This window comes from Emydura macquarii, unplaced genomic scaffold, assembly GCF_026122565.2.
Source record: "Emydura macquarii macquarii isolate MOO-44397 ecotype Brisbane River unplaced genomic scaffold, CSIRO-AGI_Emac_v2 contig_2636, whole genome shotgun sequence".
NCBI classification, from domain to species: Eukaryota; Metazoa; Chordata; order Testudines; family Chelidae; genus Emydura; species Emydura macquarii.
The window spans coordinates 20,522,012-20,544,621 of record NW_027132773.1 but is presented as its reverse complement, the minus strand read 5'-3'; the positions used below and the strand labels follow the sequence as shown (position 1 = coordinate 20,544,621).

The 22,610-nt window shown below is 44.1% G+C and overlaps 1 protein-coding gene across 1 annotated transcript; it reads right to left on the bottom strand.

Annotated features, from left to right (window-relative positions):
* Positions 1-16,779: 16,779 nt before the first annotated feature.
* Positions 16,780-20,928, bottom strand: LSM8 (LSM8 homolog, U6 small nuclear RNA associated). The gene is made up of 4 exons (XM_067564258.1): positions 20,724-20,928; positions 19,439-19,479; positions 18,642-18,769; positions 16,780-17,032 (listed from the first exon to the last, which is right to left on the bottom strand). The coding sequence occupies exons 1-4, from the start codon at positions 20,752-20,754 to the stop codon at positions 16,942-16,944; spliced, it is 291 nt and encodes a 96-aa protein (XP_067420359.1). The 5' UTR covers positions 20,755-20,928; the 3' UTR covers positions 16,780-16,941.
* Between the last annotated feature and the right edge of the window lie 1,682 nt (positions 20,929-22,610).

Below are 22,610 nucleotides of genomic sequence, written 5' to 3'. Positions count from 1 at the left end.
CAGTGCCATATGCTTCAGACAGAGTGAACAGAACAGGGTATTTATCAAGTGATCCATCTCCTGCCGTTCAGTCCCAACTTCTAGCAGTCAGAGGTATAGTGACACCCAGAACATGGGGTTGCGTCCCTGACCGTATTGGCTAATAGCCATTGAGGGACCTATCCTCCATGAATTTATCTAATCCTTTTTTGAACCCAGTTATAGTTTTGGCCTTCACAACATCCCTTGACAATGAGTTCTACCGGCTGACTGTGCGTTGTGCGAAGAAGTACTTCCTTTTGTTTGTTTTAAACCTGCTGCCTATTAATTTCATTGGGTGACCTCAGCTTTGTGTGTTATGTGAAGGGATAAATTACACTTCCTTATTTGCTTTCTCACCACCATTCATGATTTTAGACACCTCTATTTTATCCCTCCCCCTGCCATCATCTCTTCCAAGCTGAAAAGTCCCAGTCTTTTTAATCTCTCCTCATATAGAAGCTGTTCCATCCTCGTAATCATATTTGTTGCCCTTCTCTGTACTTTTTTCAATTCTAATATATCTTTTGTGAGATGGAGCAACCAGAACTGCATGTGGTATTCAAGATGTAGGCTTACCATGGATTTATATAGTGGCATTATGATCACCTTTGTCCATTTTTGTTGATCCTCTCAAAGAATTCTAATAGACATGTTTTCCCTCTACATAAGCCATGTTGACTCTTCCCCAACAAATTGTGTTCATCTATGTATCTGAGAATTCTGCTCTTTACTATAGTTTCAAACAATTTGCTTGGTACTGAAGTTAGGCAGACTGGCCTGTAATGGCCAGGATCGCCTTTGGAGTCTTCTTAAAAAATCAGCATCACATTAACTATCCTCCAGTCATCTGGTACAGAGACTAATTTCAGCAATGTTACATACCACAGTTAGTAGTTCTGCAATTTCATATTTGAGTTCCTTCAGAATTCTTTGGGAAATACCATCTGGTCCTGGTAACTTATTATTGTTTAATTTATCAATTTGTTCCAAAACCTTCTCTGTTGACACCTCAATCTGGGACAGTTCCTCAGATTTATCACCTAAAAAGAATGATACAAGTATGGGAATTTCCCTCAACAACCTCTGCAGTGACCTTCTGCAGTGAAGACTGATGCAAAGAATTCATTTAGCATCTCCACAATGGCCTTAGAATCATAGAAGATTAGAGTTGGAAGGGACCTCAGGAGGTCATCTAATCCAACCCACTGCTCAAAGCAGGACCAACCCCAATTAAATCATCCCAGCCAGGGCTTTGTTAAGCCGCACCTTAAAAACCACTAAGGGTGGAGATTCCATCATCTCTCTAGGTAACCCATTCCTGTGCTTCACCGCCCTCCTAGTGAAAAAGTTTTCCTAATATCCAACCTAGACCTCCTGCACTGCAATTTGAGACCATTGCTCCTAGTTCTGTCATCTACTACTACTGAGAACAGCCTAGTTCCATCCTCCTGGAAACCTCCTTTCAGGTAGTTAAAGGCTGCTATCAAATTCCTCCCTCATTCTTCTCTTCTGTAGACTAAAGAAGTCTAGTTTCCTTAGCCTCTCTTTGTAAGTCACATGTTCCAGCCCCCTAATCATTTTTGCTGCTCTCCACTGAATTCTTTCCAATTTGTTCACATCCTTTCAGTAGTGGGGGCCCCAAAGCTGGACACAGTACTCCAAATGAGGCCTCACCAGTGCTGAATAAATGGGAATAATCACTTCCCTTGATCTGCTGGCAATGCTCCTATTAATGCAGCACAATATGCTGTTAGCCTTCTTGGCAATAGGGGAACACACCTGACTCATATCCAGCTTCTAATCCACTGTAACCCCCAGGTCCTTTTCTGTTGAACTGCTGCCTAGCCAGTTTGTCCCCAGTCTGTAGCAGTGCATGGGATTCTTCCGTTCTAAGTGTAGGATTCTGCACTTGTCCTTGTTGAACCTCATCAGATTTCTTTTGGCCCAATCCTCTAATTTGTCTAGGTCACTCTGTATCCTATCCCTGCCCTCCACCATATCTACCACTCTCCCCATCTTAGTGTCATCTGCAAACTTGCTGAGGGCGCAATCCACCCTATCCTCCAGATCATTAATGAAGATGTTGAACAAAAACGGCCCCAGCACCAACCCCTGGGGCACTCCACTTGTTATTAGCTGCCAACTAGATAACAAGCTCCTGATCACTACCCTTAAGCCCGATGATCAAGCTAGCTTTCTATCCATCTTATAGTCCATTCATCCAACCCATTCTTCTTTAATTTGCTGATAAGAATACGGTGGGAGACAGTATGAAAAACTTTGCTAAAGTCAAGGTATATCACATCCACCACTTTCCCCACATCCATAGTATCAGTCATCTCATCATGGAAGGCAATTAGGTTGGTCAGACATGAGTTGACCTTGGTGATTCCAAGCTAACTGTTCCTGATCACCTTCCTCTCTTCCAAGTGCTTCAAAATGGATTCCTTGAGGACCTGCTCCATGATTTTTCCAGGGACTGAGGTGAGACTGACTGGTCTGTAGTTCCCTGGATCCTCCTTCTTCCCTTTTTTGAAGATGAGCACCATGCTTTCCTTTTTCCAATCATCAGGCACCTCCCACAATTGCCAGGAGTTTTCAAATATAATGGCCATCAGCTCTGCAATCTCATCAGCCAACTCCCTCAGCACCCTCAGATGCATTGTATCTGGCCCCATGGACTTATGCATGTCCAGCCTTTCTAAATAGTCCTGAACCTGTTCTTTCATCACTGAGGGCTGCTCACCTCCTCCCCATTCTGTGCTGCCTAGTGCAGTAGCCTGGGAGCTAAACTTGTCTGTGAAGACAGAGACAAAAAAACATTGAGTACTTCAGCTTTTTCCAGATCATGTGTCACTAGGTTGTCTTCCTCATTCTGTAAGGGGTCCATACTTTCCCTGACCTTCTTGTTACTAATATACCTGTAGAAACCCTTCTTGTTACCCTTCATGTCTTTTGCTAGCTACAACTCCAGTTGTGCTTTGGCCTTCCTGATTTCACTCCTGCATACTCAAGCAGTATTTTTATACTCCTCCCTAGTCACCTGTCCAAGTTCCCTCTTCTTGTAAGCTTCCTTTTTGTGTTTAAGCTCACCAAAGACTTCTCGCCTCTAAACTTAACCCAGAGACTCTCAACAGGCTTTTCTCCAGTTTCATACTGGAGCTCTGAGTAATCATATTCTCTCTTACATGCAGTGCAACTCCTCCACCTTTTCTCCCCTGCCTGTCCTTCCTTAAGTGCTCCTTTATCACTTCGATTGTCCAGTGGCCCCACTGATTGTTTGGCGGGCTTCCTGCTTCTGATGTACTTAAAAGTTTTTTTTTTGCTGTTAGTTTTATTTTCTTTTGCTAGTTGCTCTTCAAATTCTTTTTTGGCCTGCCTAATTATACTCCTTCACTTGATCTGCCAGAGTTTATGCTCCTTTCTATTTTCCTTAGCAGGATTTGAAACTTCCAATTTTTAAAGGATGCCTTTTTGCCTTTAATTACCTCTTTTACTCTGTTATTTAGCCATGGTAGCTTTTTTTAATTTATTTTGGTCCTCTTACTGTATTCTTAATTTGGGGTATACATTTATTTTGAGTTTATGTTATGGTATTTTTAAAAAGTTTCCATGCAATCTGTAACCATTTCACTCTTGTGACTGTTCCTTTTAATTTCCTTTTAACTAGCCTCCTGTGGTGGGTTTCTTTGGAATTTTCCCTCCTACAAGGATGTTAAATTTAATTACATTATGGTCATTATTACTGAGTGGTTCAGCTACATTCATCTCTTAGACCAATCAAGAATTGTCTCTCCTTTTGTGGGTTCCAGGACTAGCTGTTCCAAGAAGCAGTTATTAAGGATGTCTCAAAATGTTATCTCTGTATCCTGTCCCGAGGTGACATGTACCCCGTCAATATGGGGATAATTAAAATCTCCCATTATTATTGTGTTTTCTCTTTTTGTAACATCTCTATCTTTGAGCATTTCAGTCACTGTCACCATCCTGGTGAGATGGTCAGTAGTGTATTTTTACTGCTAAACTTTTATTATTCAAGCATGGAATTTCAGTCCGTGGAAATCAAACTATGGTACAGTTTGATTCATTTGATTCATTTAAGAATTTTACTATATTTGACTATATGCTTTCTTTCATATGTAGTGCTGCTCCCCTAACAGCCAAACTGTGTCATTCCTATATATTTTGTATCCTGGAATTACCGTGTCCCATTGATTATCACCATTCCACCAAGTTTCTGTGATGTCTATCATATCAATGTCCTCATTTAATACCAGGCACTCAAGTTCACCCATCTTAGTATTTAGACTTCTTGCATTTGTATACACGCACATAAAATTTGTCAATATTTAGTTGTCTACCTTCATGTGATGTAACTGAATGGGACTCTTTTTCGTTGGGTTATTTCTCTTCAGTTCCTATTTGTACTTTCTCAACTTCTACCCTATCCTCTTCAGTAGGATATAGAGTATCCCCTTAAATGAATCCTTTTCTAAGGCATGTGTCTGTCTAAGGCATGTGCTCCTCCACATCTGTCGACTTTCCGCCAGCCCTTAATTTAAAATCTCCTCCACTGTCTTTTTAATGTTACATGCCAGCAATCTGGTTCAATTCTGGTGTAGGTGGAGCCCATCCTTCCTGTGTAGGCTTTTCCTTTCCTAAAAGGTTTCCCAGTTCCTAATAAACCTAAATCCCTCCTCTGAACACCATCCTCTCATCCATACATTGAGACCCTGCAGTTGTTCCTTTCTAACTAGCCCGGCACATGGAACTGGAAGCATTTCAGAGAATGGAGATCCTGGACTTTAATCTCTTTTCTAGTAGCCTAAATTTGGTCTTCAAGATCTCCTACCTTTCCCTATGTCACTGGTAACTAGATGTATGACGACCAGTGGCTCCTTCTCAGCACTGCACATAAGTCTATCAATATGTCTAGAGGTCCACAACCTTCCAACATGGCAGACAATTCACCACGCGGTTCCTCTGGTCATCATAAACCCAGCTATCTATATGTCTAATAATTGAATCCCCCGTTACTATTACCTGTCTCTTCTTAATAACCGGGGTTCCCTCCTCAAGAAGGATATCCTCTGTGCGAGAGAATACCACAACATCTGGAAGGGTCCAAACGATGGAATCATTTCCCTCCACTGCAACTTGATATTCTCCTTCCCCAAGACTTTCATCCTCCACAGTGACTGACAGACTGGGGGTGGGACCTCTCCACTGTGTCCTGGAAAGTCTCTTCTAAGTATCTGTGCATCTCCCTTAACTCCTCCATTTCAACTCTGGTCTCAAGAATCCAGACTTGATCTCTGAGGGCCAGGAGTTGCTTGCACCAAATATACACATATACCACCTGCCCCCAAAGCAGGAAATCATACATGCTGAATTCAGTGAAATAAACTGGATGGTCCCTACTCTGCTGCTGTACATATGGCTGCATTATTTTTACTGTTGCAGGGGTTTTGTTTGTTTTTGAGGGGGGCATTTATTGGCCTAAGTTTTTAGAAGATGTTTAGTAGGTGTATCTGGCTCTGTAGCCAGGAGGTGTGGCCTCCCTTGGAGATTGACACCGAGGACACCCCGTCACTGACAGGGCCCTGGGCTGGGACGTAGTGGAGATGTGTGGGCCTGCGTCCCTCTCCCCCCTTCCTACCTCGACCTAGGGGTGATTGCCCACTGAGGGCCAGAGCCTGTTCCCTGGTGCCTGCCCCACCCTGCCTGAGGACTGCGGCTTTGTACTATTTCCTCACCCCTCTGGGGCTAGAGACTGTGTTCCCCATTGCTAGCCTGACCTGCCAGAGGGCTAGGCCTGAGACTATTGCCTCACCCTGCTGAGGACTGAAGGCTGTTTCCCATTGCCTGCCTGTCCTGCTGAGGGCTGGGCCATAGACTGTTTGCTCGCCCTGTGAGGGCTGGAGACTGTTCCCATGGTGACACCCGCCCTGCCTAAGGGCCAGGGCTTCAGAACTGCCTACTCGCCCTACAAAGGGCTCGAGACTGTTCCCCTTTTCCAGCCCACCCTGCCTTAGGGTTATGGCCCTGAACTGCATGCTCACCCTATTAAAGGGCTAGAGACTACTACCCCATTTGTCTGACTTGCCGCCCCCTCTAAGGGGCGGGACTTGAAACTAAGGCTCACCCTGCTACGGGCAGGAGACAGACCCTTTATTTTGGACTCCCCACAGGGCGCAGATGCCAGGAGGTGTGGCCTTCCTCAGAGATTGACAGCAAGGGAGAACCACTGGCACCGCCCACAACAAGAGATCCTTTACCAGCTCTCACATTTCTACTCTAAACTCCCTTGCAAAACTCCCGTTTGTAACTCCTATTCGCTAGCTCCTCAGGTTGCTTAGCAGCTGGCTTTTTAAACTCCTGTTCTGCCTGAGTTAGCCATGCACCCTTATCAAGAGATCCTAAAGGACTTAGGGATCAAAGGATGGCAAGCTGAACCTTCGTTAAGAAGCTCTCAGCCTTGTCTAGCAGGCTGCTAGGCTCAGCACACAGCCCTCCAAACAGACCACACTATAAACTTCAATCAAGCAAGCACATGGTGAGCAAGCAAGCACGTAACAACAAACTAATCCCAAGGGTCACGTGGTTGCAAGGTCAGCCCTAGCCCAAATGACACCCAAAGGAGCGTCTTCGGTGCCCCCCCCCCCCCCACTCCATTTGTTAAACTTTTGAATACCTTATTTTTATTGCATTTGTAGCCCATTCACGACCTTGATGCACGATTAGCATTCATGATTTATTTCTGTCATATAAGATGATAAATTTGCACGCTAGTATCTGTAAATCTGTTTTTATTCATGCACAGCACCCTGAGCCCATCACACCCCAAACTGAGCACTCCAGGCAGTTGCCAGGGTCACCTGCCCCTAAATCCGGGCCTGCATAGTTGCTCCCCTTGCACCTGAAGAAGTCCCTCACAAAACTGTATGAAATAGGATACATTTATAAAAAATCTTAATATTAATATTCAAAAAATCTTCCATCCCACTGTACTCAAATCTTATTACAGATCAGTTTCTTGACTCTCTTAATAAGTAGCTGCACTCAAGCTGTCTTGATGTATGATACAATTTTTCTCTTGACAATGTTCACTTTAGCAGCATATTATAACCTTGTTGGAATATTAATTGAAAAAATAGTTTTTCGCTTGTGTGCCGCCTTCTATTTCTGTTGACCAGCTTCTGTCCTAATTCATCACTATTAGGTTAATGACCACCCTGATATGGAGGCCATCCAGTGTTGTTGTTGGAGCCTCCAGGACTTAAGTCCCACCTGCTGGAGGAACAAGTTGCCAGTTAAGTTTCTCATGAAAAATATATTTTAAAAGTTATCATTTTTCTGCAGTTGTGACCTCTAACCTTCTTCTGAAAATGCCTGGCTAAATCTAAGTGATGTTCTTTATGCATGGGAGCATTTACTGTCTCTGCAGAGAGTGAATTATGCTCTGCCTGGTCACAGCCAGCCAACCCTTGCATTGCCAGGATATGGGGCTCAGAATTGGACCAACATGTCAGAGTCCCTCCCTGTCCCAAAGTGCCGTGACTCCAGAGCAGAAAGGCCTGACTAGGAGATTATGGGGAGAAAGTATGAGGACGAGGAGGAAGCTACCAGCCAGCCAGCTTAGGGGGCAAGTCCCACAACAGACCAGGGCTAGAGGGAGAAGACAACTGAAAGAATCCAAAATTCCCATTTCCTCCTTTTCCATACTGAACTGGGTCCTCAGCTTCCTGGAGAAAGAAGGAGGTCTCCTATACAGCTCCCCTTTCTCTCACTATGAATCAGGGGCTTCTCTTGTTACTCAGGGTTAAATCTTGCAAATGTAAGAAACTCCAGATTGTAAAAAAGGCAGAGGCAAGTGTTACATTTGCAAGGCAGCGATTAGTATTGCTAATGAAAAGTAGGATGAAAACTGGGGGCTTAGCCCCTTCTCCACCCAATGAAGTGTTTGTTGGGGTTTTTCTCGTACACAGTCTCTCGCAGTGCTCTATACCATAGTTACTGCTTCTTCCCGACCCTGCAACATGTCTGAGAATTCAGAGAAGTCTGTATCTCCTGTGCAGCCCTGCCTAAGGCTGTGGTGTAATAGGAATTACGCCTATCTGGATTTCAGCTTCAGCATCGCTCTGCCAGGGAAAAAGCCTCAGGTTCAGGCAGCAGCAGAATGGGAATTGTGCCTTCTGATTGTCAGCCATAAACCCTGCTCTTGCCAGGAGAGAGCCTCAGACTCTGAAAGGCAGGAAAGGATGTCTGTCTGTCTCTCTCTCTCTCTCTCACTTCACCCTTCCACATTAAAGCAAAGGAGCCCCTTCAGGCAGTCCATGGCCAGAACAGAAGCAAATGAGGATTCCACTCCCCCAAAAGCTGCACCATCATGGGTAGGCAGGTCACTCATCCAGCTTTAAACCAGACAATCCTCAGCTGGTACTGAGACAAAACTGGATGGGCTTGTGTCAAGTATTGGATGGGCAATGCCATACTAGACAGCGCACTGCTCCACCCCTGCCAGCATGATCTTGCACACACTGTGCATGTGAGATCACGCTAGCAAGGGCAGGATGTCACACTCTTTAAAATGGTGCACCCCCGCTCCTCCTCCCGCCCCCGCCCCCCGGTGCCCTGTGTGCTAGGTCACGCCGGCGGGGACGGGGTCCCACCATTCCCAGAATTACTGGAATGTCCAGTATTCCAGGAATGTGCAAGTGGCTCCCCTGCTCATGTGAATGCAGAGGGGTAAGTGAGAAACTCCATCCCGTGTTCAGAACGATCCTGATTTAATGAGGAAATCCTGGAGTGGTACTTAGGTTGCACCTACAATACTTAGTTCTGGAGCCTCCAGAAAGAACCTGGACCACCTCTGAATTCCATGGGGGTGGGCATTAACCCATTAGAGATGAATGAGAAGAGAAGCTGCCAAAAGAATGTGATCAGGTCAGAAATTTCTCAGTCTTTGCCTCGCCTGCCCTCTTGAAATCCACAGAGGAGACCTTCTACATGTGGATTTTCCCCACATCACACTGAAAGGAGCGCACTGTCCCACCTCCTTTGGATTCCAGGGAGGCCTCTCCTGGGGCCTACCATCAGGCCTCAGGAAGACTTGGAAAGTGAATGGGCAGGGGTGAGGAGTGGTGAGGGGCATGTACCTTATTCCTCTTTTGGCCCTGCAGAGATTTTCCCAGAGAAAATAATTCAGGACATGGAATCTCCCACTCAGCAATCCTGGGACAACCTCAGGAAGCAGGTATCCCTGGTAATGTAATTCTAACAGAATGTGTGGAGTCATGGGGCAGGGTCCAGAGCTGGTGTGGAAGCATAGAGCTTCTCCACAGGTGGCCTTCAATAGAACCTTGGGTACTCCCAGCTTTGGGCCAGGTCCCATGGCCTATTCTGCTGGGGCAGCAAACCCCGCCACCTTCATGGGATTGCTGTAAAAGTGTGAAGGGCTGCTCACAAAGATTTCATCCCACTAAGCCATCTCCTTCTGGTTTTACCATAGGAGAAAATGGCAAGGGCCCATGTACTGCTCTGTCACTTTGTAACCTTTGTTCTGGTGTTAGGTAACTGTATGCAAAAGCTAATCAGCTCTTAAGTATTTTGTGATTATTTTATTTGAAACACATTACTGCATTGTGAAGGTCCCTTGCATGACTTGGCATAAAGCTATTGTTGGGATTTTGTGCTAATGAGTTGTATAAATTTTAACTGATTTATCTATACACTGGCTGTTATAGTTAGTGTCAGAAAAACCTCTTAATTTCTTTGCTAAGATGTGACATCAGGGCAGCTTGCTAAGGATTCTTTAGGATGAACTTCCAGATTTTTAAACTGCATCATGGCAAACTCTCTTTTAAAAAATAATTTGTATTTCCCTGGGCTATAGCTATACAAATAAAATATCAGGGAAACTTCCTTTCACAAACTGTATCTGATTGTGTCCATTAGTTTTTATCAGGAGCAGACATTTTAAGGAGTCCAGCTTTTTGCTTTATTCAAGATGCACTGCATTTTGTCCAAAGAAAATGCATGCTATCTCTTTGTTATTCATTGCCAGAATTGTTTCTTGAGGGACCAGTTAAAGCTCATTCAAGTAGGGCTGCTGTAGAGATAGTAGTCAGACAACTCAATCCTGACTCTCTAGATTTGCAGTCAGCCACTTGTAATTCATTACTGGACTTTACAGCTATGGCCTGGTCTACACTGATAATGGAGATCGACGTAATGCCACTTACGTCAACCCCCTAAAGTATGCATCTCCACTGGCATGTCAGTTCCGCCGACCTAAATTGCGGTAAAATTCAACTTAATAAAACTACCTCCGCAAGTGGCATAGCACTGAAGTCAAATTCTGTGGGTCAAATGAGCGTCAGTGTAGGCAGAGCACAACATAAATCAATGTCATTGGCCTCCGGGAGGTATCCCAAAATGCTCTGTTCTGACCGCGCTGCACATTTGCACTTTGCTGCACTGTGGACATGTAAACAAGAAATAGCTCCTCCCGCAAGCCCTGGGAAATGTTGAATTCCCATTTCCTATTTGGTCAGTGTGGAGAGAGCTTAACAGCACAGCTGATCATGGCGACTGCACACTCCAAATATGCTCCAGCCTGGAGCCGACCTAAGGTCTTGGATCTCATTGGTCTGTGGGGCAAAGAGTCTGTTCTGGCTCAGCTCTGAGCCAGCAAAAGAAATTTGAATATCTACGAGAAGATATCTGGAGAAAGGGCACAACAGCGACATGCAGCAGTGCCACATTAAGATCAAAGAGCTGAGGCAGGCTTATCAGAAAACTAGGGAAGCTAACAGCCATTCTGGCTCCTCACCCAAAACATGCTGCTTTTACGAGGAGCTGCATGTGATTCTCGACGAAGACCTTACCACTATGCCACCACGCAGCGTTGATACCTCTGGGGAATCCGAGTCCAGGATGAATGAGGACGAGTCCGTGGATGAGGAGGATGATGAGGAGGGGTAGGCGAGTGTGGTATCCCTTCTCCCTGAAAGCCAGGAGCTGTTTGCAACACAGGAGCAGCCCATCCAGACGCAGGAAACCATGACTGATTGGGATGCCTGGGAAGGCACATCTGGTTAGTATGTACTGCAAATTGCATGTCTTTGGTTATATCCCCTGTCCAGAATCTTGTACCAGTGGGAAAAGGTGGTGTGTGTGGCAGTGGGGCTGTGGTTCCTCATACCTGGTGTGGTTAAGCACAGGGTTCATCCTGGAAAAGATTATTTATATGCACAGGGATGCTCCGAGAATCCTCCATGCATATCTCCAGGAAACTTTCATGCAGGTACTCTGCAATCCTTTGGAGAAGGTTTTTTGAGAGGGCAGCCTTATTTCTTCCACTGCGATAGGACACTTCCCCCTGCCACACTCTGTTGTTAATTGTGCAGGCATCATTGCGGAACACAGCATAGCAGCATAAGGGCCAGGCCTGTAGCCAGATGCTTATAGCAAATCCTCTCTTTCTGCCTCTGTAACCATCAGCAGGCTGACATCACTCATGGTTACCTTGGGAAGATGGCACACATTTACAGTAGGCGACCAAGAAAGTTTTTAAAGTGTGTTTTATTGTACAGCTGGGGATGGTTTCTGCAAGTCCCTAAGCAGGACGTTGTTGCTATGGCCCTTGGGCATCCGCAAATGGGTTCCCATATTTTTACTCCAGAGGTGGTTAACCCATACTCACCCCTCACCCTTCCATCTGTTAAAAGCTTGGTCACTTGGGAGCCCCACATCCATGCTGCTCTAGGAAGTATGGGCCCCGGGGATTTCACTAACACAGATGCACTTGCCCCTTGCTTACAGTGGCAGGAATTTGCACAGAGAATGTAAATCTGGCCTATATGTACACCTAGGACCAGATCCCAGCTGACCATCCCCTTCGTCTCTTTAGCTTCCCTCTCTGTCTCGCCTATAGCCACATTTGTCACACTCTTTCTCTCTCTCTTTATAGTGCCTGTTTTAAAAAGTTATATTTGCTTAAAAACACCATGTCACTGCTTTTTATTACCTCTTGGTAAGAGGGAGCTGAAATTTCCAGACACTGGCTGCTGGAGCAGAGATGTTGAGAGTCAGCATTAGACCAGCCATAGCATTAGAGGGATTGCTGTCTACTGCTGCCATATGGGTAACAAAACTCTTCAATCCATTGCCTGCAGAAGTTCATCTTTTTCCTGTGCACCAGTGAAAAATCAAGGATGGATGCTTTGGGATCACTGCCTATTGGAAGTAGCATTCTATAGCCCCAGATACACTAAAAATATTGTTTCATTCCAAGGTTAAGCAGAACAACAAAGTGTGTCTATTACTGTTTACTTCTGGAACAGTTCAGTGTGTCTGCTAACTTTGTTGGTCAACCCTGCGCTCTCTCCAGCCATCACTGTATGTGTGCATAGAGGCACCTATTCTATAATTCTAGCCATAGCTCTCTGGACCAGGCACAGAGCATCAAAGTAGGTTCTTACTTGGCAATATATTATCTAGGCCAGCGGCTCTCAACCTTTTTTTCCCCAGTACCAGTCGGGGCAGGTCAAGTACCACTAGTCCTGACCCAAGTAGTACTCGAGAAAAAAGGGGGTAGCGGTACTCTCCGTTGAATCCTGGCCGCCGTTGCACAAATTTCGGCGGCAGGATTTATAACGCAAGGACATGCGGAGCTGGCCGGGTTGCCTGTACGAGCCGACACCCGCCGCCTAAGCCCTGCAGCAAACTTTAGGTCTGATGGAGCACCAAGATCTGAGGAAAGTTTAGCACTAACAAAGGCACTTACCTGGAAACTTCCAGAACAATGGGAGAGACTCTAGCACTGAAAAACCTGCACTGTTAGCACCAGCAAGTTTTTTCCCAAGCAAAGGCATTGAATTTCCCCGCACCTTACATGCCCTGAGATAAAGGTGCAGATGACAAAACCAGCCTCCTTAGCACTGGAGCAGATCTGGAAGTGAAACTAGACTTAGTGGTCTGACTCAAAACCCAGTAATGATGCTGGGCACTTTAGGGACGTTTAAAATTTGTTTTGTCTGCACAGGGCCTGACCAGAAAATGGATTTGAAGATCTGGCTTGTACTGCTTCTGTCATGAGGAAGGCTAGGAACTAAATATGTCTATCCTTTCAAGCCCAAGGCATGAGGACACTGCAGGCCAAACAACAGTCTGGGCAATGGCTTTCCCCAATGCACAAGAGATATCCAGCCCCAGGAAGACAGCGTACAAATGATACCACGTGAATTTTTTCAGGTCTTTGGGCAGAGATCAGACTCTGAAGATGTCTGTAATAATTTATGAATATTTTCATCTGTTTGTGATTGTGTTGTTTGCTATATAATTATCAGGGGTTAATTCATGCAGAATTTACTTGCATGTTCAAGGAAAGGGACAACAATAACTTCAGATTGTCTCATTTACCAACATTTAAAAGGTCAATGCAGATGTCATCCCCCTTGAAATTTCTCTTTGGCTATGCTGAGATCAGTTGTGTGGCTGGGGACCTGGGAGAGGCACGCAGCCTGACACTGATCCCAAGCAAGATAATGGAGTAGCTTAGACATTGGTAAGGTGTTTGATTTGGTGCCACATGGCATTTTGATTAAAAAAACTAAAATGCTAAAAAATGGATTAAAAACCGGCTCAGAGGTCTCAAAATGTAACTGTAAATGGGGAATCATCATCATCATCATCAAAAGGATCTGTTTCCAGTGGGGTCCTGCAGGGATCGGTGCTTGGCCCCAGGCCCACACTATTCATCTTTATCAGTGCCCTGAAAGAAAAAAAATAAAATCATCACTGATAAAGTTTGCAGATGACACAAAAAATTGAGAAGTGGTAAATAATGAAGAGGACAGGCCCTTGATTCAGAGTAATCTAGATGACTTGGAAAACTGGGCACAAGCAAACAACATGCATTTTAATATGGCTATATACATACTTCTACAAAGAATGTAGGCCACATTCACAGAGTGGGAGACTCAATCTTGGGAAGCAGTGACTCTGAAAAAGATTTGGGAGTTGTGGTGGAACATGAGCTTCCAGTGTGATGCTGTGGTCAAAAGAGCTAATACAATCCTGGGATGCATAAACAGGGCAGGGAATTTTGTAGTAGTAGAGGTTATTTTACCTCTGTATTTGGCACTGGTGTGACTCTATCCAGTTCTAGTACCCATTCACAAAGGGTATTGATAAATTGGAGATTGTTCAGAGAAGAGCTTCAGGAATGATTAGAAAACATGCTGTAGTGTGACAGAGCTCAATCTATTTAGCTTAACAAAGAGACAGTTAAGGGGTGACTTGATTAGAGTCTTTAAGTATCTATATGGGGAACAAATACTTACTTAATATGGGCTCTTCAATCTAGCAGAGAAAGGTATAACACGCTTCAATGGCTGGAAGTTGAAACTAGAAATGTTCAGACAGGAACTAAAGCATATACTTTTAACGGTGAGAGTAATTAATCACTGGAACAACATACCCAAAGGTAGTGGTGGATTCTCCATCATTGACAATTTTTAAATCAAAATTGGATTTTTTCTAAAAGATATGTTCTAGGAATTATTTGGGAGGAAATTCTCTGGCCTGTGTTATTCAGTAGGTCAGACTAGATGGTCACAGTGCCTGTCTTGGACTCTGTGAAATTAATCATAAGCCCTCACCTAAGACAAAAGTTTTGGAGTGAATGACTGGAGGTTTCGGTGATTTACAAATCATGGATGGCAACTTTATTTTGGGGGGAACGTAATCCAAGTCTTGGGGAAAAAGATTTGTGAATGCTTCTTGGGGAGGGGGTATTAGTGAGTAGAAGACTAGAGGGAGAGGAATTGGGGTTGTAATGGTGGTGGGGTGGAGGGTCATGAGAGAGAAATGGGGAGGGGTGGTAGGGGAAAGATGATGGGGGTGGTTCAGGTGAGGGACTCTTGGCACACCTGTTTTGCCAGCATACACAACATAAATTTCCCAGTAATTCCCTCTTAATCTATCTCATCTCTAACTTGGTGAGAATGTAGTTCAGTTTTCATGTTATTAGTGCTTGGTCTCTTTGCTGATATTGTCAATAGTTCCCATAGTAAGCGGTAGTTTTTGTTATACAGATTTCTGTTCACTATGAACTTCATTAAGATGACTTTTTGCATAGGCCATCAGATAGTAATGACTTCCAGTAATTGCAGTCAAAGCCCAGTTTGTCTCTTACCTGACATCTGTTCTGGCTTTCTCTAGAAAGAGGAAGAACAGAAAAACTGCAAAGGAAAAAATAGTGTTAGAACACACAGGTCCAACATTCTACCTGCTTTTACAAACCACAATGACAAAAGATTCAGAAAATAAACTAGGTGTTGCAAGCCTGGAGAACCAGGTTCCATTGTAAATTGAATGGGAAGTATTCACCCTAAATGGCTTCAAATCAGTGACCTTGTCATGAAAAGTTTCATATTCTAGTAGATATTCCTTAAGATCAGTGCATAAAACTACAGGCAGTATCATTCTGAAAAGAACTTGTATTTTTGGGAGTACTATCTTATTTCAGGAGTGGACACCAGGCCTGTTGATGGGCTATAATAAAGATTAGTTTTATGCAGCACAACACATCAATTGCTGCACAATCACCTCAGTGCAGGTCTGCCTCATCCTCCCATGTTGGGGAAGTTCAGCAGATCAGAAGTGTTTAGTGTACTGAGAAAAACAACAATGCATATTTTAAAGTAGGTTGAACTTAATTCCATGTTTCCTGCTGTATAAGAGGCCAAGCTATGGTTACGTAGTCTTTTTCTCCAACGCTAATGATCTTTCTAAGTGAAACTTGTATTTTAATATTTCTTTCACTTAGAAAAGGGTATTTCTAAGCTTGATAAGCTATTTTCTTGTGAGTTAATTTAACAGTTAAATAAGTTCCTCCTTGTTTAAAAAACCCTAATACTTCATTTTAGTGAAAAATGAACAATTTGTTTTATTCTGATATTAGCCCATGTCAGCAATATGTAAAAAAACTAATGCTTAATAAAAAAGTTACACATTAGCAAATAAACAATTCATTCTCTTTATTCAGCTCTTCCCCAAACTTTAAGATACAAGACGGATTGTTTAGAGTAAAGGACAAGAATCAGTTTTGTTCTGGAATTTTATAGTCTTCCTTCCATCTGACTACTCACTTTAAGTGCCCTGTTCACAAGCTCTTACCAGTATAATAGCCTCTCATATGTTAATACAAGTCACAAGTTATGTTATTTTGCAAACTGATATTCACCACCACCACAGAGGTGCACTGAAGTTATCAGTGCTGTGGTTTGTGAATTGGTGCAATTTCTGGAATGGTTTAATAAACAAAATACATGCAGATGTATCGTGATTACCAGAAGAGTGTAATAGTCCCCTTAACTTGATAAAGGCAAGTCTGCAATACTTTGGAAACTTGCATCATGAAGCTTCCATGTATAGGTTAGTTAACAAGGATCCTAGTATTAGACTTTCAATCCTGCACTCACAATCAGAAATACATTTGTCCAACATGTGTAACTAAAACATGTTACTTGTTGGTAGAGGTTAAATTGACTTATGTTTATGCAGTCTAACTTATGAATCAACACAGTAAAGCACACTTCTCCTTTAAGAGTAGTGATTTACGTTTCTACTTCACAAGTGCCATTCAAGAGCCGTTGAAGTGTCTCGTATGTATAAAGTGTCATCTGCTACTGAAATTAAATGCTAATGTTACCTGTGTGTATACTTTGCAGTGAAATTATGAGACTTCAATAAAATGTAGATATTTTAATTTACATATCAAACTACAACACGTTCATAAAAGTGTGGCCCAACCAAGTTATAACAATTTGTAAAAATTCTTCATGCTGTTTTTAAATAGTTCTGTACAGCCAAAGTTTACAAAGTCCTTGTGCATCCTTGTGTTTCTCCTTTTCAGTGTGCAACTGAGTTCAAAGGTTCTGCTCGAATATTCCCCAAGTCAAGTGCTGAATCCGTCTCTTCATCAATTTCCCCAATGACTGCACTATAAGTAAGAAAATAGATTAAATATCATTTGTAGAAATTGTCCCATTTTGAAACAAGATGGAAAAACACAAATATAGCGATTTGCTATTCCAGAATGAGATTTGTGACTACAGAATTACAAAGCTTCAGTAATTTTTCCCTGTAGATTTTACGTTTGGAGCAAAAAAAATTTGAATGTTAAGTATATTCTGCTAGCATTTGGCAAACTAGAAGCCTGAAAAGATAGTTGTTTAAGCATCAAAATGTACAGTTTGGATGAAATCTGTCTAATACTAAATAGTTACTGGATTTGAACTTGGTCTCTCACATCCTAGAATAGTGTTCTAACTGCAAGGCTGTGAAGTTATTCTCATGCTCTTTCCCTGGGCCAATGACTTCATTATTATCATGAAAATCTATGAATAACAATGTACAGTCATTGGTCCAGGGAAAAAGTAAGCATGATTCTACAGCCTGGTAGTTGGGGCACTCACCTGGGATGTGGGAGACCCAAGTTCAAATCCCTGCTCCAATGACTAATTATTAACAAAAAAGTGGAACGACTTGAAGGTAGATTGAGAAAACCCTATATCAGAACACTCCACAACCCAGTGGCTAGGGCACTCTTCTGCAATAGGAGCAATGATCTGAACCTGGGTCTGTGCACATCCCAGGTGACTGGCCTAACAGTAATAATGGAGGCTCCTCCTCCAGCCATTTTGTGAATTTGGTCAAAATGCCAGAAAAATTTTAAAAAAAATTTTTTTTAATGAAAATCAAGCATTCTGTTTGACATTACCAAAAACGTTTCACATTTTTCAGTTTAGTTGAAAATATTCAGCAAATGACAAATATTTTTGGTAGACTCAAAATTGCATTTTTTGGCAAATGAACTGTTCATCTGAAAAACTTCATCCACTCTACTTAATTCCTCTTTTCTGTGATACCTACAGAATATTAAACAATGCTTAAACTGCTCTTATCATGTTGACCAATATTGTTTCATTGTTTCCTTGTACTGCCCCATCTGCTGTCTCATCTTATGCTTAGATTGGAAGTTCTTTGGCAGGGATGGCCTTTTTGTTATGCGTGTGTACAGCCCTTAGCACAAGGGGTCCTGGTCCATGACAAAGGCACTATGGTAATACAAATAAATAATGAGTCCTAAATCCAGAAGTAAGTTATGTTACAGTTTTTATTTCAGGTCACCAGGTCTGAAGTGTACAATTCCTTTTCACCTCTAAGTTACCAGTTTGAGTATGACTAAACCTGTTACTGACCAAAAACTAAACCCTCTGTTGACTACTTGGAGCCTTTGTAAAATGTCTTCCTTGCTTTCTAGCAGATAACTGTACATATCTCCATCCCATCTATGACTAACTGGGACCCTTCTTGACAGTTTCAGTAAGCAATCCGTAAACTGGAGACTAAACTACTTTAGCCATTCTACAAATGTTTGCCCATTATGAGACTAGTTTGATGCTACTGTCTGTTATGAACCTGTGGATAAAGAGGACTTTGGGTCTCTAGGGCTATCAATTGACATCTTGCATCATCCCAGCTTTCATTAAAAACATTTTTAACTAATTCTGATTTGATTGGTTTAGAAAAGAATAAGCTGTACTTACACATTATCTCCTCTAACAATGTACAATCCCAATACTACTTGTTCAACTCCTTGTGAAGAACTGAACACTCGTTCATGGCTTTCATCCAAAATCAAGTTGATGGTTTGATCAAAACCTTTGAGGGTTCCCTGAAAAGCACACAAAAATTAGAGTATTCCAATAGTCTTTCACTGGAAATTTTCATTTAAAAAGTTTTTCATCTTAGCTCACAAGAACATCCCAGGCAGCAGTATATTATAGATGTTCTATACAGATTTTACTGAGCTTTAAAGCTGAGTAAACGTACTGTTAGAAATCAGAACTTGAAAGCAGAGCTATTTTAAAATGATCATTTGCTACTGCACATTACAAGCAGGAATTAAGATTACTGTTGTTTAAATATTAGAGGGAAAGTTACTTTATTTCAAGTGTATTTTGTGCATTTGACAGCACCTTACAGATAGCCAATTTCAACATTTCTGCTGTATAGTTAGTCTTCCCTGGTTGTTTGAGTATTTCACACCCCAACAAGGAAGGGAAAAATCATTTAAAACACAGGAAGAAGATTGCTCATGTTAAATTGTATCTGAAACTTGTTTTTAAATTGACAAGATTTTTAAAATGTCGTCTCTTTAAAAAAAAAAAAAAAAGGTTATTTAGGTTCTATAGGAAAGATGAACAATGCTCAAGACGAGCAGTTTCTATGCCTTGTTATTTGTTTGCGGCATTTGCCATTAGACGTTGAATGCTCTAGTGAGTTTTCAAAAACCCACATAATTCAAACAACACTATTTACAAAGTACTAATTTTATATTCACCACAATCATTCTTCCATCAGAAGTAATTACTGCAACAGTACCTAACAGTACAGTCAAGGAAATGTTTAAAGAGAACATATATTCACAGTTTAAAACAAGATGAAGGTATTATGTTTAACACAAATCTGTAATATAAACTATTATTAAAGATATTAACTTTGTGCTTTAAGAGTTGCTTATTCAAAAAGTTGTTAAAGAAAGGTGTTAACTGACTGATGAAATCAACTTCTGAAATTAGCAGTGGTCTGGGTTAATGTTTCTGTTCTGTCAAACCAGCGTCAAAGAGCTTTCCTTTTTCCTAACCACAGGAGAGCCATATACTAAAGTGGCCTTTACCTCAAGGGACTGACTATATAGATTTATCAAATCAGATTAGGAGTTCCTAAAGGTTTATCCCCCACTGGCCTCCTCTCCCTCCCCTCCTCAAATCTACTCTCACAAAGCAGTAGACTCCCAAATATTATTATTGAGTAGAGTGAAGCATTTTCCTTTATCAATATAGCCTCAGCTACGTAAAGAGTTTTCGATATGCCAACCCATTACATTATCTGACTCTGGGCTATTTATTTTGTCCATAGATTCACTGAATTTAAGACCAGAACGGATCATCAGATCATTTAGTCTGACCGTTATGTCACATAACACCCCTGTACTAAGCACCACAACTTGTGTTGGGCTAAAGCATATTACCCAAAGAAGAAGAAATGGAGCATCCACCTCGCTCCTTGGTGGCTTGTTCCAGAAGGGAATCACTCTCACTGCTAAAAGTTTATGCCTTATTTGCCATTTGACTGCATGTTGCTTCAGCGTGGTGCCCTGATCTGTTCAGATCCGGCGTTTTCAGCCACAGAGCGGGTCACTGCCATTATCCCCATTTCACAGATGGGGAAATTGAGGCAGGGGGAAGAAAAGTGACTCCCCCCAGGTCACCCAGCATGGCAGTGGCAGAGCCAAGAACCAAACCTGATCTCCTGAACCCCAGCCCAGTGCTCTGCCCCCTAGGCAGCGCTGCCACACACCAGACAGCACCGGCAGGTCTCCCTATGGCACCGCAGGCAGCACTTGCCCAACCCCTCCCCGCACAGCCCCACGGCCGGGCTGAGCCCGCGTGTGCGCGCGCTGGGCGGAGGGGCTCCCACGCGGGGCTCACAGCAGCAGCAACCGACCCCCGGAGGGAGCGAGGAAGGGCGCCGTCGGCCCCCGCGCGCGCCTGCCTGCCTCCCTGCCTCCCGCGGCCTGGGCACCGGCTCCCAGAGGCACACAGGCCCCTCCGGCGGAAGGATACGGTTGATGTAGTTCTCAAGCGCCGAGGTCATGGCGGCGGCTCCTGTTCCGCGCGTTAACTAGAACTTGGGCTGGCAACCTGCTGCTGCTCCCGCGCGGCCGACTTCCCGCGCTAAACGTTCAGAGAGATGCAACTGCTGGCGACGGCGGCGGCGGCGGCAGCAGCAGCGGCCTCATTTTACTTTGCGCACGCGCGACATCGGAAACAACAACGGGATGTGGGGGGGGGGGAGGGGAGGACAGTATAGTTCCGGGGTGTGGGCTGGCCATGCTGCGCATGCGCTGCTTGAATCCTGTCTCTCTGGGCGGGGCTGACGCCTAGCTCGCGCCGCTTGAAGGTGGGAATTTGCGGCGGCCAGGCGGACTTGGAGCATCTGTCTGCGCATGCGCCTAAAGACAATCGGATTGAAGGAAGGGGAAGGGGTAAGCGGCGAGCTGGAGCGTTATTTTCAGTACGCATGTGCGGGCCGTGGGGGCGGGGGAGTTGCCGGGGTTGCGCCAGCGTGGTGGTTTCTTCTCCTGTGACAGGGCAGTAGCTGCAGCGCACAGCTCGTGCGCTCCCCAGGCCGGGTCCGCGTGCCCCTGTAGCCCCCACCCCTGCTGGGTGGGAGGATCGCGGTGGAGCCCGCCCTGGGCCGTCTGTCGCGGCGGACTCGAGGTGGCTGAGCTAAAACGCTGCCAAGGCAGGGTGTGGCCGTGGGGGGAGGGGCAAAGGACAGGGCCCCCCTCCCCCCACCCGCGGCGCTTCTGCCCGGCTCTGGACACACGCAGGCTGTGACGTGCGCTGCCAAGCGAGCCCCAGGGTTCGGCGAGCGGCGCTTGAGACGGGGCTGCCCAGAGCGGCCCAGCTCCCTCGTGGCGCTGGGTTACGCGCCTGCAGACTGTGTGTAAAAATGCAGCTGCCCCACAGAGATGACGCTGATTCCCCCCTAGTGTGACAGGGTGAGGCCGCCTGGAGCAAGATGGCGTGCGGTGTGGCGGGAGCTGCTGTCTGCCTCTGCTAGAGGGGTGCTGAAACGAGCGCGGCCATGACATGGAGCGCCAGGGCCTGCATTTGGGCCTTGTCCAGGTTTTGACCCCCTGGTATTTAAGGGGAGCATTGCATTCTGCCCGCCTGCCGCTCCCCTCCCTGAGAAACATAACATTCAAGTGCCTCTGTAACAATTCCGTCACAGCCAGATGTCTTTCTAAAAGGTGCTGCAGCCCAGTCAAAAGTTGTGGGCCTTAGGCAAGAATTAGTGGGTGAAATTCTACAGCCTATGATATGCAGGTGGTCAGATTAGGTGATCATAACAGTTCCGTTTAGCTTTAAAAATCTATGAATGACTACAGGTTTCAGCTTTGAGGCACTCAACATTTGGTTGCCATATAGACCTCTGATCTTATCTCTTGACCTGCCTCTATTCTTCCTGTGTGCCACTTCTATGCATCCATTTATCCCCATTGCTTCCTTGCTGTTTGCTTCCATCTTTCTCACATTATGGTTAGTAGCAATTAACATAGACAATGTTTCCTCAACTGCTTTAAAAAATCCTTAAAACACCTACTCTGTGACAAGTTCTGAATAAAATGACCTTCTGCAACTTTGTTTCTGTGCTGTATCAGACCAGTGTTAGAATATAATCACTTCAGGTCAGGTATCTATTAATCATTTAGCACACCTTCCCTGTTGTACAGAGCTGGGCATATCTATTTATGGTGCTATATACTGTAAATAAAAATAATACATGTACTTCTGCTCAGTACATACACTCTAGTCCAGTGGTTCTCAACCTATTTACTATTGGGGGCTGCATATTCAGCTCTCTCTGTGTTATGTGGGCAGCATTCACACATAAAGATATACTATCTGTATGGCCCTGAGGATGTCACATGGGCCGCAGCTGTG

Bases quoted from the DNA above. Each gene is read 5' to 3' on its own strand.
- LSM8 (XM_067564258.1), bottom strand. From the start codon at position 20,754: ATGACCTCGGCGCTTGAGAACTACATCAACC. The intron at 18,770-19,438 runs GTGAATATAAAA...TGTGCTTTTCAG, and splicing joins CTGATGGAAGAATGATTGTG to GGAACCCTCAAAGGTTTTGA. The intron at 17,033-18,641 runs GTAAGTACAGCT...TCTTACTTATAG, and splicing joins ATTGTTAGAGGAGATAATGT to TGCAGTCATTGGGGAAATTG.